Raw genomic sequence first — 20,161 nt, forward strand, 5'->3', positions numbered from 1 at the left:
CCTTCTAGATTGCACACACTATACCCATCGGTGTCTCCTCTTTGCTTCAGGGGATGTCAGACTACTGGTTCTATGCATCATATTTGGTGGAGCTGCCCTACGGTAGCGCAATTGTGGAGAAGGGTTCATGCGGTCCTGGTAGATTTATTTGGTGACCGCATGCCCAGTTCCCCATCTTTTTGTCTTTTAAGCAACAGACCCAGTAGGATGCCATTCCGCACCTTTCGAATGGCTCAATTCATTCTTATTGCTACCAGGATTCATATAGCGGCCCAATGGAAATCCCCGTTATTGTCATTTCAGAAGGTTATCGATAGAGTTAACTTTATTATGCTTTGTGAAAAATTGTCTGCCATTCGTGAGAACAGGGTGGAATATTTTGATAAATTATGGGAAGAATGGCAGACCTCCTCTTATTGCCCACCTATGCAGAATTGCCTTTCTCTATATTGAACTGGGGGGCGGGGAATTTTCCTAGGTATTATATGTGCTTGAGGCGACTGTTTGGGACGACCGATCCTGCCATTACCCTGTATTTGTACTGTTTTCCATGCAAATGTTCTTTGTTTATGTGCGAACCAACGAGATGATGTAACCTCCATGTTCTCTGTTTTATCTGTTATTATGTGATTTTATGCCTTTAAAGGCATTTTACTATTTATCTTTTGCCTTTTGTACTGCTATCATTATTCTTTTCAATAAAAGATTCTTGGTTTGACTGTTAAAAACTTCAGATCACGGTGCAAAAAATGAGCCCTCATACTGCCCCATATCCCAAAAATTTAAAAAGTTATAGGGGTCAGAAGATGACATTTTTAAACATATTAATTTTCCCTATATAAGTAGGGTATCATTGTAATCATATGGACCTACAGAATAAAGAGAAGGGCCCTGATTTACTAAGAGTGTTGTGTAGGTTTCTTTGTGGGTTTTATTTCCCTACAATTTATTTTCCACAGTATTTACTAAGGTTTCCCTACATTTTGCACTTTCCCTACATTTTGCTTTTTTTTTACACATGTTCTGATCTGTGGGGTTTTCCTCAGCTCAAATCCATCACATTTTCTGTGGAAACTTTAGTAAATATGTTGGGTTTTTGGGAAAATGTCGGTAACACGCTCCTTTTTCAGTGACCACGCCCCCATTTCAGACTACCACGCCCCTTTTTTCTGGTTTTCTTAGTAAAATGGAAAGTTAGTCGGGTTTTTTCAATCTGGCACACAACCCAACAAAACATGTCGGGTTTGCAATAGTAAATGAGGGCCAAGGTGTCATTTTTACCAAAAAATTTACTGCGTAGAAACAGAAGCCCCCAAAATTACAAAATGGCATTTTTTTTTTTTTTGTGCCACCAATTACTAAGTAGTATTGGTGGCACAAAAAACAAGCTATCATATGGGTCTGTAGGTGCACAATTGAAAGGGTTATGATTTTTAAAAGTAAGGAGGAAAAAAACTAAGTGCAAAAATGGAAGAACGCCTTAAGGTGTTAAATAGAAGTAATTTACAAATATATTGAACTGTCTGGCACCAGGTGAATTAAAAAAAAAAATTCGCAGGGGAGTACCTCTTTAAGCAGCAAAAATGCATACTTTTAAGCTTCACCCCAAAGGATTTCCAGAAACTTCTCTCACATGCCAAGGAATGCACTAAAACTCCAACCCTATTGTGGTCTGTTTGGTTCATCCAAAATTGGAAGGGTTAAGTATCATTGTTCACGGTGGACATTTATCCCTGTAATGTTACAGATTGTGGCCTTCTGCATACAGACGTTAAAAAAATAAAATAAAATAACCCAATATAACATCAAGTCTGACAAGGGGCAGACTGGCCTATCAGACAGGATCCCCCATTTGGCTTTGATACCATTATGGAGTCCTAGAACATTAAAGTCTCAAAACTCCTGCTGAAGACAACGTAATATGGAGGTGACTTTGGGGCCAATCACTTGGCACTAGGGTTTATTTCTTATTTAATGATTTGCGAATATCCTATTTGATCATCTTGATAATCTGACCTTTTTGTGCAATGACAGTAACAAAGATTACAATGAACTTATATGCTGATAGAAATATGGCATGTATATATGGAGGGTGGGCCGGAAAGTCTTCTCTTCTGTTGGGCCCAAGAAGCCCGGTCTGACACCAACTATGACCTTCTCAAGCCCAAGGCCTAAAAGGAAGAGTAAAATAGCATAGACCTAAGATTGGACATACATGATGGTTCTTCTTGGTCCATAGTCTTGGTTCTCTTTAGGGTTCCTCTTCCTATAAGAAAGGGAAGGAAATATTTCAAAATTTCTATAAATGCCCAATTGATAATCTAAACCATGTATAACCACCATAAACAAGAAGTATCAGGAAAAGCAAAAAAGCATTAAAGGGGTACTCCCGTGCCCCAGCCTTCTGAACATCTGATCCAGAAGTCATGGAGCAGTGGCTGTGGTTGCAACGTCACTGCTACGCCCCTCCATTGATGTCTGTGGGATGGGGCGTGACAAATTGGGCATTCATGGTCCATAGTCTTGGTTCTCTTTAAGGTTCCTTTTCCTTTAAGAAAGGGAAGGAAATATTTCAAAATTTCTATAAATGCCCAATTGATAATCTAAACCATGTATAACCACCATAACCAAGAAGTAAGAGGAAATGCTCATGAGCATTAAATGGGTACTCCCGTGTCCCAGCCTTCTGAACATCCGGCTCAGAAGTCTTTGAGCAGTGGGCGCAGTTGCGACTTCACAGCCACGCCCCTCCCATAGACATCAATGGAGGGGACGTGACATGACATCATGAGGGGGCCTGACCGTGACCCCGCTGCTCCAAGCCTTCTGAACCGGATGTTCAGAAGGCTAGGGCACGGGAGTACCCCTTTTAAGGTTTAGTATTACATTAGAGGTTTTTATATCAAAATTAATTCTATGGAAGTTTTTGACGACTCTGTAAATATCAGTTTTAGATGACTTTAGGACAATATCAATGTTATCGGAGCTCCGTAAACAGACCGTCTTATAGATCAGGCCACCGAGGGAATAAAACTTCAGTAATGTGAGGGACCTGGCTGGACCGCTGACATACAGACCATGTTTTGTTTGCTTGGTAATGTCATCGATAATCCTATGATCCCACATTTTGCCTAATGTGCCCTGGAAAATCAAATGTTAGAAGCAGATGGTGTATTCCGGAAGGCAACAAATTTACCCAATGAAGACATAGCGTTGTTGTCGTGTGTTACAAATGAACTTGTGCTGCTGAGTACACGGCATCTATGACAACACTTGCTATCTGGAAATGGACTAATCAGCTATTTAAGGATCGGATAAACCAATAGACGAAACATCATAAACTCATATGGCTTTTACTTTCGTGCTTGCCAGCTGCTCATAAGCTTATATTTTGGAAAATGTAGATTTTTTTTTTAAATTTTTATCAAATGACACCAGTCCATTTGGCTGCCATTAATCTGTCTTCAAAGTACTCATCATTTGGGGGGTCATTTTTTAAAAATTTGAGTTGGGACTAATCAGATTATACATTTCCTGCCCTGCTCTGATAAGGTTTTCTTGTTTTATATGCATCATGTTTCCCGTCATTATTGACCTTCTGAAGCCTACTGAGAAAAACAGCCCAAGTTCTGATTTATGGACGCTATGTCTTATCTGAAAATGTCTCCGAGTTCCTTCTGCTTGCATCGAAATCTTAAGCCTCGTACTCTTAGAAAAATTTCTAATAATATTTTTTCTTTTCCAGTCTGCAAATATACCGCCCATGAACGATGTGTCTCCAGAGCTCCCCCGTCTTGCATTAAAACCTACGTCAAGTCAAAGAAGGACACAAACGTATGTCCTGTCTTGTTTGGGTTGAGTTTTCTTGAGTTTAGTTTTGGTTTTTAAAATTCCAAATTTCCCTTTTTTTTCCCCAATAAATTCTCTTTTTCATTTTTGCAGGTTATGCATCATTTTTGGGTGGAGGGAAATTGTCCCACCAAATGTGAAAAGTGCCACAAAGCCATAAAGTGCTATCAAGGCCTGACAGGATTACACTGTGTGTGGTGTCAGATCACAGTAAGTTGTTGCCTTTTTTGGTCCTTTTCTTTTATGTAGAAGTTTAAGAAAATTAAACATGTTTTTGAAAAGTTTTTTTTCCATTTAGTAGTAAAAAAATAGTGAATTTATACTGATTTTATACTTTTTGTATAAGGGAATTCAAGAGTCTATTTTCTTCAAAAGTATCTTAAAGGGGTTATCCAGGAAAAAACTTTTATATATATATATATATATATATATATATATATATATATATATATATATATATCAACTGGCTCCAGAAAGTTAAACAGATTTGTAAATTACTTCTATTTAAAAATATTAATCCTTTCAGTACTTATGCGCTTCTGAAGTTAAGGTTGTTCTTTTCTGTCTAAGTGCTCTCTGATGACACGTGTCTCGGGAAACTCCCAGTTTAGAAGCAAATCCTCATAGCAAACCTCTTCTAAACTGGGCATTTCCCGAGACACGTGTAATCAGAGAGCACTTAGACAGAAAAGAACAACCTTAACTTCAAAAGCTCAGAAGTACTGAAAGGATTAAAAAAAAAATTAATAGAAGTAATTTACAAATCTGTTTAACTTTCTGGAGCCAGTTGATATATATAAAAAAAAGTTTTTTCCTGGAATACCCCTTTAACTATTAAACCAATTCAAAATATACTATTTAAGGATTTCAAGCTAATCAGGAGTGTCCTTATCTATTAGGGGGACACTTGCCAAAGCTTCTCTTGCTTTGGAGGGCCCAGCAAGTCTCTGCATTACACAGGCAACCTATTGATTTCTAAGAGATTTGTGTAATGCCTTATTTCTCCTGTGGTGGTGCTGTAGGGGAATTGAACACCTGGTCCTATAGAGGGACCTTCAAAGAAATAAAGTACCTTTTATCAAATAACTCTGTTATAGTGTCTGAATTTGTCACTCAGGACTAATCTCTCCTTGGGTCTCCTCTGGAGTGGGAGGAATAGCAAACTATATTACCACCCAGGAGCAAGGAGAATGGGTCCGGCCAAGGTTGGGTCCTATTTCTGCCAGGGCCCCATGGTATGCCAATATAGAGTGTACTCTACTTCTGCCGGGTTTCCCACAGATTACAGCTGACTACTAGGAGTTATAAAAGTGAGTCACTCTGTGGTCAACATGGTGGACATCCCCTTTAAGAAAGTACCGTAGTCAAATAATCGATTTTTGTTTCTTTTGGCTTCCTGTCTTTACCAATTTGCTAGAATAAGAGAATATATTTAGTTATTTTTTTTTTTATTTAAAACATTCCATAACTATATATATATATATATATATATATATATATATATATATTTTTTTTTTTTAGTTTTTGTTTTGTCTACAAAAAATCTTATACTAGCTTAAAAACTTTTATCCAGTATGCACAGCACTCCTCTCACATGATGGCAGAAAAAAAACAGGAAAATTAAAAAAATTTTGGAAATGGTAACATTTAGTTTTTTTACGAAAGTGGTAATATTTTTTGTTTTTTTTTATTGGCATTATAATGATTTCATTTTATGTTATTTATTTTTTTACAAACTTGAATAAAATAATAGAATGAAAAATGTATAGTCTAACAGCATTTCTGTATTTTGATTTTTTAACACTTTTACACTTATCTTGAACAATAGTTTTTACATAATTAAAAAAAATATATTACAATTAGTGCTTCATTTTTCTGTTTCTATTTGTTTTTGTTATTTCTTTGACGAAGCTCATATTACTATAACAATTCGGATAGAATTCAGTCTAAAATGAAACAACGATGAAGACCGATAATTTGTCGTCTTTAATCTGTTCGTCTAGAAGTTTTGAAAGTTCGGAATCTGAAATTATAGGCCTCGTTTACTTTTGGATTTCCATATAAATTGTGGTAAAAAAAGAAAAAAAGTATGGGGAAATGCGTTTCTTTATATATTAACATTGTGCGCCGAAGATGTTCTTTTTCTTTTCTAGGGTGTTTGCTTTATTTTTTCTAAATGTGTTCTGGTTTTTTTTTTTTTTACAATTTACATTCATTATATTGTCCATCCTGTTTTTGGCATCTTTTTTCCATTAAGATCGTTCACTTTTAAAAAAGAGGTTAAATAAATGAAAACCTTTTGGGGGGAGATTTATCAAAACCTGTCCAGAGGAAAAGTTGCTGAGTTGCCCATAGCAACCAATCAGATCGCTTCTTTCATTATTCAGAGGCCTTGTTAGGGCACGTTCCCACTTGGTGCATACGCAGCATATTTCTCGCTGCGCAAAATCTGCAGCAGCAGCGGGAAATACGCTGCATATCCCTCCCTCACCATTCACAAAGGGCTTTCCAGCGGCAGCCCTATGTGTGCAGTGAATTTTAGAGGCGGGGCCACGTGCCCGCATGACTTTGATTTTGCGCAGGGTGAAATACGTTGCGTATACGCCAAGCGTATACTCCCCCTTTGTGTTTGGTTTGTGCCAAAAGTTCCCGACATAGGAAAATTTGTCTCACTTTTTTGTAACTTGACATCCAACTATAGTACCAGTTTTACAGTGTTTGGCAATTTTATATACTTAAAACAGCACTGAATGTCTGCAAACGTGAACAAAAATTTAACAAATTGAACATTTATAAAACAGCTTAAAAAAAACTCAAATTAATACATTTAATGCTAATAGTTACTGACAATTGTTACCATTGGGAGAAATGATTGATACAAGTGAGAAAACGTTATGAAGCCTCATCCAGACACATATTGACACAAGTATACTTGTCTTAAAGGGGTACTCCCGTGGAAAACTTTTTTTTTTTTAAATCAACTGGTGCCAGAAAGTTATACAGATTTGTAATTTACTTCTATTAAAAAAAATCTTAATCCTTCCAGTACTTTTTAGGGGCTGTATACTACAGAGGAAATGCTTATCTTTTTAGATTTCTCTGATGCCATGACCACAGTGCTCTCTGCTGTCCAATTTAGCAGGAGAAAATCCCCATAGCAAACATATGCTGCTCTGGACAGTTCCTAAAATGGACAGCAGAGGTCAGCAGAGAGCACTGTGGTCATGACATCAGAGAAATCTAAAAAGATAAACATTTCCTCTGTAATATACAGCCCCTAAAAAGTACTGGAAGGATTAAGATTTTTAATAGAAGTATTTTACAAATCTGTTTAACTTTCTGGCACCTGTTGATTTAAAAAAAAAAGTTTTCCATGGGAGTACCCCTTTAATCCCTTAAAGACGCAGGACGAAAATGTACGTCCTGGTGAGCTGGTACTTAACGCACCAGGACGTACATTTACGTCCTTTGCATAACCACGAGCATCGGAGCGATGCCCGCGTCATGCGCGGCAGGTCCTGGCTGCTGATAACAGCCAGGGACCCGCCCATAATGGCGGACATCCGTGATCGCGCGGATGTCCGCCATTAACCCCTCAGATGCCGTGATCAATACAGATCACTGCATCTGCAGCATCGCGGTACTTTAAATGGATGATCGGATCGCCCGCAGCACTGCCGCAGCGATCCGATCATCCAGCATGGCGGCCGGAGGTCCCCTTACCTTTCTCCGGCCGTCTCCCGGGGTCTTCTGCTCTGGTCTGAGATCGAGCAGACCAGAGCAGGAGATGACCGATAACCCTGATCAGTGCTATGTTCTATGCATAGCACTGAACAGTATTAGCAATCGAATGATTGCTTTAAATAGTCCCCTATGGGGACTATTAAAGTGTAAAAATAAAAGAAAAAAAGTAAAAAATAAAAGTAAAAAAAATTTGAAAAACCCCCTTCCCCAATAAAAACGTAAATTGTCCCATTTTCCCTATTTCACCCCCAAAAAGTGTAAAAAAAAATAAAATTTTATATACATATTTGGTATCGCCGCGTGCGTAAATATCCCAACTATTAAAATAAAATGTTAATGATACTGTACGGTGAAAGGCGTGAACGTAAAAAAAAAAAGGCCAAAATAGCTGCTTTTTTATAACATTTTATTCCCAAAAAATTTTATTAAAAAAGTATAAAAAATGTTATATAAGCAAATATGGTATCAATAAAAAGTACAGATCACGGCGCAAAGAATGAGCCCTCATACCGCCGCTTATACGGAAAAATGAAAAAGTTATAGGTCTTCTAAATAGGCGGATTTTAAACGTACTAATTTGATTAAACAGTTTGCAATTTTTTTAAGCGCAACAGTAATAGAAGAGTATGTTATCATTGATATCATTTTTATCGTATTGACCCAAAGAATAAAGAGCACACGTCATTTTTACCGTAAATTGTACTGCGCGAAAACAAAAGCTTCCAAAATTTGCAAAATTGCCGATTTCTTTTAAATTTCCCCACACAAATAGTATTTTTTTGGTTGCACCATACATTTTATGGTAAAGTGAGTGATGGCATTACAACTGGTCACGCAAAAAACAAGCCTTCATACTAGTCTGTGGATGAAAATATAAAAGAGTTATGATTTTTTTAATGCGAGGACGAAAAAACGAAAACGTAAAAATAAAATTGTCTGAGTCCTTAAAGCCCAAATGGGCTGAGTCCTTAAAGGGGTACTCCTCCCCTAGACATCTTATCCCCTATCCAAAGGATAGGGGATAAGATGTCAGATCGCCGCGGTCCCGCTGCTGAGGATCCCTTGGAACCCCACTGCAGCACCCCGCTCTCATTACAGCACAGAGCGAGTTCGCTCTGTGCATAATGACGGGCGATATGGGGGATGGAGCAGTGTGACGTCATGGCTCCGCCCCTCGTGACATCACGGCCCGTCCCCTTAATGCAAGTCTATGGGAGGGGGCGTGACGACCGCCACGCCCCCTCCCATAGACTTGTATTGAAAGGGGCGGGCCGTGACGTCACGAGGGGCGGAGCCGTGACGTAACGATGCTCCAGCCCCTGTACTGCCCGTCATTACATGCAGAGCGAACTCGCTGCAGGATCGTGGCGATCTGACATCTTATCCCCTATCCTTTGGATAGGGGATAAGATGTCTAGGGGCGGAGTACCCCTTTAAGGGGTTAAGGGGGCACTCTAGTGGAAATCAATTTTCTTTTTAATACACTGGTGCCAAAAAGTTAAACTGATTTGTAAATTACTTCTATATAAAAATATTAATCCTTCCAGTACTTACCAGCTGCTGTATACTACAGAGGAAGTTGTGTAGTTCTTTCCAGTCTGACCACAGTTCTCTCTGCTGACACTCTTTTTATTATAAAAATACAAAACTTATCCAATACAACAAAAAACAAGCTTAACCAGCTATAATATAAATCAAAAACAAAACCCTGCCTAACCGGCCAGCCCAGCTTTACAAAGCAAAAAGAAAACAAACAAACAAAAACACACTGACACACATACCAAAAATGAACATAAAAACAGCACAACTTGGCTTAAACATAAACATAAAATTAGCACTACCTGGCTGTAACTCAAACCATCCATACTCGGGGGGGGGGGTAAAAAATAAAAAAAAAATAAATAAAAATAAAAAAATAAATAAATAATAATTATAAAAATAAATAAATAAATAAATAAAAATAAACAGCACAACTTGGCTTAAACATAAACATAAAATTAGCACTACCTGGCTGTGACTCAAAACCATCCATACTCGGGAAACAAAACAAAAGGGGAAAATAAATAAATAAAAAATATAAAAATTAAAAATCTAAATAAATAAACAAAAACACATAACACAACAACTGGTCCGACTGCCATAACTATAATATGAGACAATATAAAACGATGTAGATACAAAACCAAATAGATACAAAATCACTAATAGAAATTAATAAATTATAGTATATAAACATAAATATATGCACCCTATTTACAGAAACCTACAAAAAAAAAAAAAAAAAAAAAAAAAAAATACAGGAAATCCCTACACTCGAACTGTGCCCTCACCCACACCACCCCTCCTGCACATGGGTCAGAGTCCATACCGTTCCTCTACAGTTTACAAAGTTCTGTCCTTAACTGACCCATGTCAGGTCCCCCAAAAACACGAAAACACACCACCACCCACAAATACACCCTCCCCACCTAGCACTCCACCCAACCAACTTATACACAAACTTATACATACTAACTGACACTGAACCACAACCCACTTTAGGCCCAAGTTTGGTCGCCTGTAAGCCCTTCATGCCATATCAGCTTAAAACAAAACAAAAAAGCTAGCGTGCACATGCATTAGCCCACCACCAGAAAGAAGGATGGCAGACTTGATACACCAAAATAATTTTTAACTCTTTTCCTAACTCCCCCTACAATTCTCCCTAATTCTATCCCTCCATTAAAGCTAACCCTACTCTCACCCTATCTCTATCCCTATCACACTTCCCCTATCCAAAATAAAGGTACTCTACCCAAAAGATCTAGTACCTAGGGCACATCAAAAGAAAACCCTCTCCACAGGAGAGAAGCCCTACTGGTACCAAGACTGCCATACTCCAAAGACCTGATCTTCCCGAGGTCACCGGTGATATTCCTACAGACCTCCACCTCGGAGAGGATTTTCTGCTGGGTCGACACTAAACACCGTGCATTCCACGTGTAGTACCTAACCACTAAACTAACTAAGAATAAAGTGCCCCGGTCTCGGCCACCCAGTGTCCTGAATGCCCCATAAGCCCACTCTGGATAGGTAAGGCCGGCAAGTTGACTCCAGCCGATGGAAGCGCCCACCCGGTTGTAAACCCTTATATTAAAGGGACAATGAAGCAGGAAATGGTCCATGCTTTCCAGCGTGTCCCCACACTCTTCTCGGGGACATCCCCGGTCATCAGAGTTCCTGCACTTCAGGTTGTCCCTTACATATAGCTTCCCCTGAAAGCAGCGCCAGGCCAAGTCCCAAAACTTCTGGGGGATCCTTTTCATGTTTAAAAGGTACAACCCCACCCTCAGATCCCGACCTGGGCAGTCCCTGAGTGCCAGAGGCCTCTGGAAGTGGGTCAACAGAACCCGTTTGTCAAGGAACTGCCTTGACTGGGTCCTGATCTCCCACACTCCCAGACCCCACCGACGTATCGCCTTCAGAGTCGGGGTAGCGTAAGCCGGAAGATATCCATGGGGCGTACGGAGGTCCTTCACTTGCCCTCCTGTCTCCCATTCCTGGAAGAAAGGCCGAAACCATTCCCTGCAGGAGAGTACCCACGGAGGAGCCCTCTCTGACCAGAGGTTTGAGATGTTAGCTTTTAAAAAGGTGTTTGTTAAGAACACCACAGGGTTTACCATAGATAAACCCCCTAGTCTCCTCGTGCGGTACGTAACCTCCCTCTTGACTAGGTTCATCCTGTTCCCCCATAACAGTTGAAAAAACAGGCTGTAGATCCTAGTGTAGTAAGCCTCTGGCAAGATACATACGCTGCCCAGATAGATAAACAAGGGGAGCAGGTACGATTTGATCAGGTGTACCCTTTCCCTGAGGGTCAAAGACCAACCCTTCCACTGGTCCACCTTCTGAGTGGCATCCTGGAGCTTACCATCCCAGTTTTTGGTGGGATAATCATCCTGGCCAAATGTGATGCCTAAGACTTTTGCTGATTCTTGGGGCCCTGGAAGGGTGTCCGGGAGATCAAACGTGGGATCCCCCCCTCCCAGCCAGAGACTCTCACACTTATCCCGGTTGATCTTAGACCCGGATGCCTCCGAGTAGCGTTCCACCTCCGACATCACCACATCAACCCCCTCTCTCGAGGAGACGAAAATAGTGACATCGTCGGCGTACGCCACTACCCCCTGGATGGCCCCCGGCTCCGCCAAACTCATCCCGACTCCCACCAACGGTCCGCAACTCACCCTCCTAAGGAAGGGATCGATCGCGAACACATATAACAGCGGGCTCAAAGGACAACCCTGACGGACTCCAGACCCCACTCCAAAAGAGTGGCCAGACCACCCGTTCACCAGTGGGAAACTCTCTGCCCCTGCATACAAGATCTTAAGCCAATTAACAAAAGTACTCGGTAAGCCATATCTCAGGAGGACGGACCAGAGGTACTCGTGGTTCACCCGATCAAATGCTTTGGCCTGATCCAAGGACAGCAAGTACCCCTTCCAGAAACCCGCACTACTCCGCTCCACTGCCTCCCTGACACTAAGGACAGCACTTAAGGTGCTTCGGCCTGGAACAGTGCAGTGCTGGGCCTCCGAAAGGAGCCGGGGTGCAAACTTCACCAGCCGATTAAACAGTATCTTGGCCAGAAGCTTCCTGTCCGTATTGAGAAGAGCTATGGGTCTCCAATTCTCAATACGGCTGGGATCTTTACCCTTTGAGAGAAGAATCAGGGCTGACCTCCTCATTGACTTTGGCAGAGTGCCCGAGGAGAGACACTCATTGAATACCTCAGTCAAGAGGGGAGCTAAAGACTCCTTAAAGGTCCTGTACCACTCAGATGTTAAGCCATCCGGACCTGGTGACTTCTTGGGGGCAAGCCCCTCGATCGCCAGTCTCATTTCCTCTTCCCTGATCTCTTCTGCCAAAACGCCAAGAGAGGGGTCTACCCCTGGCTCAGGAATGGTTTCAGCCAGGAAACCCGACATCACATCCCGATCCAGATCCTTCCTTCCCAAGAGGTGAGAGTAGAAGGATCTGACGATCTCCAAGATCCCTGATCTGGACCGATTCAGAGATCCTGTACTATCAATCAGTCCTGAAATGACTTTACTACTCACTGACATCTTACAGTTTCTGTAAGGGTCGGGCGAGCGGTACTTCCCGAAATCCCTCTCAAAAACCAAAGATGCGTGCCTATCGTACTGACACCTCATCAGCAAGGACTTCACTCTGGAGATATCCTCTTGGCTACCTCCAGTCGAGACAAGAAGCTCGAGTTTCCTCCTCAGACCCTGATACAGGCGATACCTGTTCAGGGACCTGAGGCTCGAGAGCTGGCGGAAGAACCCCGCAACCCGCTTCTTGAATATCTCCCACCACTCTGACTTACTACTACATAGGCCCAGTAAAGGTACCTGACTCTGAAGAAAATCCTCAAAGGACTGTCTTATCTCCGCTTCCTCCAGGAGGGACGAATTCAGCTTCCAATAACCTTTTCCCATCCGGGGGGTTTCTGAAACATTCAGGGAAAACAAAATCATACAGTGATCGGAGAACTCCACCTCAACCACGGACACTGCAGAAGAGACGGCTTCCTCCTTTAAATAAAACCTATCTATCCTAGACCTGCGACTACCTTGATGATAGGTGAAACCCGCGTGGCCCGAGGGGCTCCGGATGTGGGCATCCTCTAGGCGAGCTTCTCTAGCTATGCTAATCAGCGCCACACTATCGCAAGTCAGCGGACTATTGGAGCCTCTCCTATCTTGGGACCTCGTGACATTATTGAAGTCCCCTCCAAAGATCACCTGCCGACTCGTAAAAAGAAAGGGCTTAATCCTCATAAAGAGATCTTTACGGCCCCGCTTACTTTGCGGGGCGTATATGTTAATGAGCCGGAGCTCTTGTCCCTTCATGAAGACATCTAAGATCAGGCACCTCCCCATTTCTAATTCAATAACCCGTCGGCATTCAACAGGAGCGGTAAAAAGGACCGCCACCCCACTATACGGCTCAGCCGCAAGAGACCAGTGGGAGGGACCGCGCCTCCACTCTCTTCTGGCTTTTACCAGAGAGGCTAGATCTGACAACCTGGTCTCCTGTAAAAAGAAAATGTCGGCTTCAACGCGGCCAAGAAAATCAAAGGCTGCGAATCTAGCCGTATCCGACTTTATGCTGGCACAATTAATAGATGCCAGCGTCAATGGGGTGAGTGCCGCCATACAGGGTGATTAAATTAGACGGCCACACCCTTTACTTTTGTTTTCCCTTCTTTTTTGCCCCCTCATCCCCCGAAGAAGACGAGAGGGCAGGACCACTCTTGGATCTTTTTTTCGATTCAGATAGATCCATATTATCCCCGTCTCCGTCCGGCCCCGGTCTAGCCCTGCCCTCTGAGGAAGGTGCCTCAATAGGACAGGGCCCAGTTCCTCCCAGAGGCTCTTTCTCCCTAGGCACCTCGCCCTCACCCCCCCCAGCCAAGGAGGGGGAGGAGATGGTATCGAGGACGAGGTACCGGTTTGACAGGTCAACCAGAGGGGGGGCAGTCAGGCTTCCGTTTTGAACCTGGCCCGTAGTACAAGGAACAGAGGGCTCTGACCTCTTCTTTCTCCCTTTCCTTTTGCCCTTGTCTTTCTTTTTAGGCCTCTCCCCACTCTCCTCATCCACACTTTCATAGTGGGAGGAATCGGAAGGGTCGGCCATATTGCCTTCCTCTCTGTGAAGCCTCCTGATCTCCCCATCCAGCACATCCTCCTCCAGGGCTTCAGCGGTTACAGGGCCGCATTCAGGAGCAGAGGCCAGAGCTACCCCCGTCACCTGGGCACTCTCCAGCTCCCTACTCCTTCTTCGATTTTCCTCCCGCCTTAGTTTGGCGGGGCCCTTTTTCCTCCTCACGAGCCCTGTTGCACCCCCATCCCTGCCCATACCCTCCCCGGCCGAGGCAACTTCACAGCTCTCCTCAGCCGGAGCGGCCGCTGCACGGGCGAAGGCGCTAGGACAACGGCTAAATGGGTGCCCAAGGACACCACACAGGTGGCACCGGATCTGCCTACAGGATGCGGCCAGATGTCCCACCCCACCACACAAAGCGCAGACCTGTACAGTACAGGCTGCACTAAAGTGGGTGGGGCTGCCACACCTGTGACAGACCTTAGGCTGCCCCTGGTAGAAGACCTGGATCCTATCACGTCCAAGGAAGGCGGCTGACGGAATGTGGGCAACCGTACTCCCTGAACGCTTGAGTTTGACGGAAAACGTCCAGGCCCCGGACCAGATCCCGTGCTCATCCAAGTTTTTCTTGGGCATGTCCGTCACATCCCCATACCGTCCGAGCCAGGTCATGATGTCATAACAAGAAAGTGACTCGTTACGGGTCAAAACGGTCACCTTCTTGACAGCATTCTGACGGGAAATCGCCTTTACGGCGAAATCCCGCCAGCCGGGCTCGTTTTTTGCCACTTCGTAATTCGACCAGAAGAGTTCGAGCCCCTCCGGCCGAACGAAACTGACGTCAAACTCAGACGATCCGTAGGGGTGAATCAGGGCAAAGATGTCACTCGCCCTGAATTCCATCTGAAGGAGGAGCTCAACCACTTTAGCGCGAGGTGGGCACGCATCCTCGCCCCTCCAAATCAGACGGACCACATTCCTACGGTTATTGTCCTGCCCGGTTGTCGGGAGGGACCAGACCACCTCCCCATTCCGCTCTCGGAAAGCCCCCAAACCGTGCCTCTCTATCCAGAAAGACAGGTCGACCTCACCCCTTCCCTCTACCTGGATCGACCTGTCACCCCTGCGTAGAGCCTCCAGGAGGCGCTGTTGCAAATGGCCCCCAGGGCCGGACGGAGACGGGGACCCCCCTGAACCCCCGGCAGCGACATTAGCATAGCTCCTGGGAGCAGTCACTGCCGGGGGGGCAGCCGGACCAGACCCAGAGCCAGAACCACTTACAACACCATTCACACCACAATTCTCAACCTCTTTATTTCCAGCCATACTATTACCACTCCCATCAACATTCACTCCACTGACACTCCCACATACACTCCTCTCACCCACAACACTACTACACCCATCAATATCACATCCTACATTCTTGTCCTGACTAACAAATTCTGGGCTGGCTGGGACTTGTAGTATGGCTGGCTTTAGTAAAGCCCTTTGTGCTGGCTTAGCCGCTGCTGGGGTCGACGCCGATGGCTTCTCCTTCATGGCTGCTATCACATCCTGATTCTGGGACTGCCCCACCGGGCGCACCCCAGCTCCTCCCACAGCGCCAGCACCTGCTTCACCCGACTTCACAGGCTCTGTGGATAATCCCGGCGCCCGGACACTCCCCCCCCTCACAGGGGAGTGCCTTGCAGTGCCGGTAATGCCCACAGTACTCGGGGAACCGCCCCCCGAGCACCCAGGGGCATAACTCGCGCTGCCCACCATGAGCCCATCCTGCCCCTCCCTACCAGCAGGATGGGCGGGCTTCACATCTATTGCGTCTGCAGCTTTTACTGACGCCATGCTGTATCCCCCATGCTGGCTCTGTTCCACCACAGAAACGGAGTCTGGCAGTTTAGAGGACCCAGCAGCCTGAACCAGCTTTGCAGCTGGCCCAGACTGCTGGAAAGGACGGAACACATAATGCACAGTTTCCTGGGTCTTCTGTTTTTTTGCCTTTCTTTTTACTAATGTGTCATCACACTGGTCATCACCAAATGTAAAATTCTGGAGGTGGGCTGGGGACTCCTGCATCACTATAGCCCTCAGCAATCCCCCAGCCTCACTCTCCACATCATCATCCTCACTATCGCTTAGCGGTAGTGCCACCTGAGCCGGCTCTATGTAGCTGTCCTGAGTCTTAGTGGTCTGGGTGTCACAGGGAGTAGGGTCAGGCAATACATCATCCTCCACAACCTGTACACTTTCCTCCAACTTCTTCTCCTCCACCTCCTCCTCCTTTACACCAACACCACCATCCTCTCTTTCTTCACCGCCACTACTCTCCCCATCATCCACCTCCACCTTACCTGGGGATTTCATGGCGGCAAACCGATCCCGGTTCTCCATCTTCTCCCTGAAGAGACCGCTTCCCTCCAGGATCTCTGCTCTCCTCTCCTCCATCTTTGCAATGTCTTTCTTCAGGGCTGCAATCCTCTTTTTCTGTTCCAGTTTATTCTTTTTGGACCCAGAGCATGCCAGATTCTGGGCTCCACGCAGGTCCTCTCTCATCAACCTAAGCTCCCTACCGCAGCGGTCGTATTCCGCAAACCGTGCGGTCATGCGGGAGCAGTAGGTCTCGCTGGATTCTTCGGGCCCTCTCTCAGCCCACAACTCAATACTTTGCCTCCTCGCCTTCCTTCCACTGGATCTCTGGCTGGCACCCATTGCCGGAGGAGCCGAGCCTGCATTGCTGCAGACTCTGCCAGATCTTCTTCCTCCGGCCGGAAAAATGGCTGTCGCTGTTTTCTCTCCACCCCCCGCCAGCCTGGAAGAACGGGGAGTGGAGGCCAGGGGCTCCATGCAGGGAAAACTCTCCCAAGGAGCCTGCCACACCCCTGGGAAAGGTTGGTGAATCACCTGCTCTGCCTCTGGAACTCTGGAGAAACACAAAAAGGGACACACCCAAAGCTGCTTCACACACAACTGCTCCTGGCTACTGTGTTCCACAGGAAGTGCTCTCTGCTGACACCTCTGTCCGTGTCAGGAACTGTCCAGAGTAGGAATAAATCCCCATATCAAACCTCTCCTGCTCTGGACAGTTCTTCACATGGACAGAGGTGTCTGTCAGCAGAGAGCACTTTGGTCAGACTGGAAAGAACTACACAACTTCCTCTGTAGTATACAGTAGCTGGTAAGTACTGGAAGGATTATGATTTTTATTTAGAAGTAATTTACAAATCAGTTTAACTTTTTGGCACCAGATGATTAAAAAAAACAGAATAGTTTTACACCGTAATACCACTTTAAGCAAAAACTTTTTGCGTATGGAACTATACAGACCTACTTTATGTGTCTTCATGTTTACAGACTACAATCAAACCCAATTAAACCCTCCGCCCCTAGATATCTTATCCCCTATCCAAAGTATAGGGGATAAGATGTCTGATCCTGGGGGTCCCACCACTGGGGACCCCCACGATCTCCCTGCTGCACCTGGCGATCGTTTAGAGCGTCAATTGCAGTGCCAGAGGCTCATGACATCATGACCACGCCCCCTCAATGCAAGCCTATGGGAGGGGGTTTGATGGTCATCACACTCCCTTCCATAGACTTGCATTGAGGGGGCATGGTCGTGACATCACAAGCTGGGCGTGACAGTGATGTCTCAAGCCTCTGCCCAGTCATCTGGCACAGAGCAAAGTTCCCTCCTTGCACCGCATGTCAGGTGTGCTGCAGCCGAGATCGAGGGGTCCCCAGTGTCAGGAACTCTGAGATCAAACATCTTTTCCCCTATCCTTTGGATAGGTGATAAGATGTCTATGGACAGAGTACCCCTTTAAGCCAGTGGAAAACAGTCTGGTCCAAGGAGAAGATGCTTAGTCTGTGAGAATTTAGTGATATTCTAATTTACGGATAAGTGAAGCTCCTAGTCTATGGGGCTCCTAGTATGTGGGGCGTTTTTATTCTTTTTGAAATGGTGCTTCAGTCAATATGGGAATGGTCTAGTCAATGGTGACTAAAATGGGTACTCCGCTACCAGAAATGTAGGGCTGCTCGGGCCCCATGCGATCTCACGCAGCACCTGGCGTTCTAAACAAAAGCCGAGTTCCTGCGGCGGTGGTTGTGACATCCCAACCACGTCCCCTTGTGACGCCACACCACGCCCCCTCTATTCATGTCTATTTGATGGGGCATGTCTACCAACACACCCCCTCCCATAGACATGAATGGAGGGGCGTGGCCTGACGACAAAAGGGGACATGATTGTGACGCCACAAACACAGCCCCCGGCTCCGAGTGTTCTGAACAAAGGCCGGCATTTAGCATTGTAGGTGTAAGTGAAGCATTTATCATTGTAGGTGTAAGTGAAGCATTTATCATTGTAGGTGTAAGTGAAGCATTTATCATTGTAGGTGTAAGTGAATCATTTATCACTGTAGGTGTAAGTGAAGCATTTATCATTGTAGGGGTAAGTGAAGCATTTATAATTGTAGGTGTAAGTGAAGCATTTATTACTGTAGGTGTAAGTGAAGCATTTATCATTGTAGGTGTAAGTGAAGCATTTATCACTGTAGGTGTAAGTGAAGCATTTATCATTGTAGGTGTAAGTGAAGCATGTATCATTGTAGGTGTAAGTGAAGCATTTATCATTGTAGGTGTAAGTGAAGCATTTTTCTACACCTTTTTTTTGTGTGCTGGTAATGTGTAGGAACACCAAATTTATTATACGGTCACAGAGCATTTCATGAATTTTATGCTGGTCACATTTTCTGAAATGTTACCCTTCACATACACCAAAAACTAAGCTAAGTCTGGGCTGGTGTAGTTTTAGAGACTTTTCAGTGGCTTTGCACCATTCTTACGCCTTTTCAAAAAAAGGCGCTGTTCATAAAACCCGTCCATATCATGTGTATTAGCAAGATCAGTGGATTACATCTCAAAATCTGCAGAAATGTGTAAACCAAAAGGCGCAAATAAACCCTGCTTGCACATTTTTGCACCTTTTCTAGACACAAAAAACAGTCTAAAGACAATGATAAACGTCAGCCAAAATGTTCAGAACATTCGAGCATCGGAGATCCCCTTTAAAACTCTTACTCTAGGCCACTGAATTAGATGCAAGGCGGATAGTTTATGGTGAAGTTGTCTAGTGAATATGAATGGGAAGATCACTCTTAGTGTATTCTATGGAGAAATAGTGTAGTCTATAGAGAAATAGTGTAATCTATGGAGAAATAGTGTAATCTATGGAGAAATAGTGTATTCTATGGAGAAATAGTGTAATCTATGGGGAAATAGTGTAGTCTATGGGAACACAGTGTAGTCTATGGAGAAATAGTGTAGTCTATGGATAAATAGTGTAATCTATGGGGAAATAGTGTAGTCTATGGAGAAATAGTGTAGTCTATGGAGAAATAGTGTAATCTATGGAGAAATAGTGTAATCTATGGAGAAATAGTGTATTCTATGGAGAAATAGTGTAATCTATGGGGAAATAGTGTAGTCTATGGGAACACAGTGTAGTCTATGGAGAAATAGTGTAGTCTATGGATAAATAGTGTAATCTATGGGGAAATAGTGTAATCTATGGAGAAATAGTGTAATCTATGGAGAAATAGTGTAATCTATGGAGAAATAGTGTATTCTATGGAGAAATAGTGTAATCTATGGGGAAATAGTGTAGTCTATGGGAACACAGTGTAGTCTATGGAGAAATAGTGTAGTCTATGGATAAATAGTGTAATCTATGGGGAAATAGTGTAGTCTATGGAGAAATAGTGTAGTCTATGGAGAAATAGTGTATTCTATGGAGAAATAGTGTAGTCTATGGAGAAATAGTGTAGTCTATGGAGAAATAGTGTAGTCTATGGAGAAATAGTGTAATCTATGGAGAAATAGTGTATTCTATGGAGAAATTGTGTATTCTATG

At 44.0% G+C, this 20,161-nt stretch overlaps 1 protein-coding gene across 1 annotated transcript in view; it reads left to right on the top strand.

The window, feature by feature from the left end:
• Nucleotides 1-20,161, top strand: part of DGKB (diacylglycerol kinase beta) — a 579,157-nt gene that overhangs the window by 205,109 nt on the left and 353,887 nt on the right. The window contains exons 11-12 of the mRNA XM_056518908.1: nucleotides 3,746-3,834; nucleotides 3,943-4,059. Of these exons, the coding sequence (XP_056374883.1) occupies nucleotides 3,746-3,834; nucleotides 3,943-4,059 (206 nt within the window). The remainder of the gene's footprint in view (nucleotides 1-3,745; nucleotides 3,835-3,942; nucleotides 4,060-20,161) is intronic.

This window comes from Hyla sarda, chromosome 5 (genome assembly GCF_029499605.1).
Source record: "Hyla sarda isolate aHylSar1 chromosome 5, aHylSar1.hap1, whole genome shotgun sequence".
Classification (NCBI taxonomy): Eukaryota; Metazoa; Chordata; class Amphibia; order Anura; family Hylidae; genus Hyla; species Hyla sarda.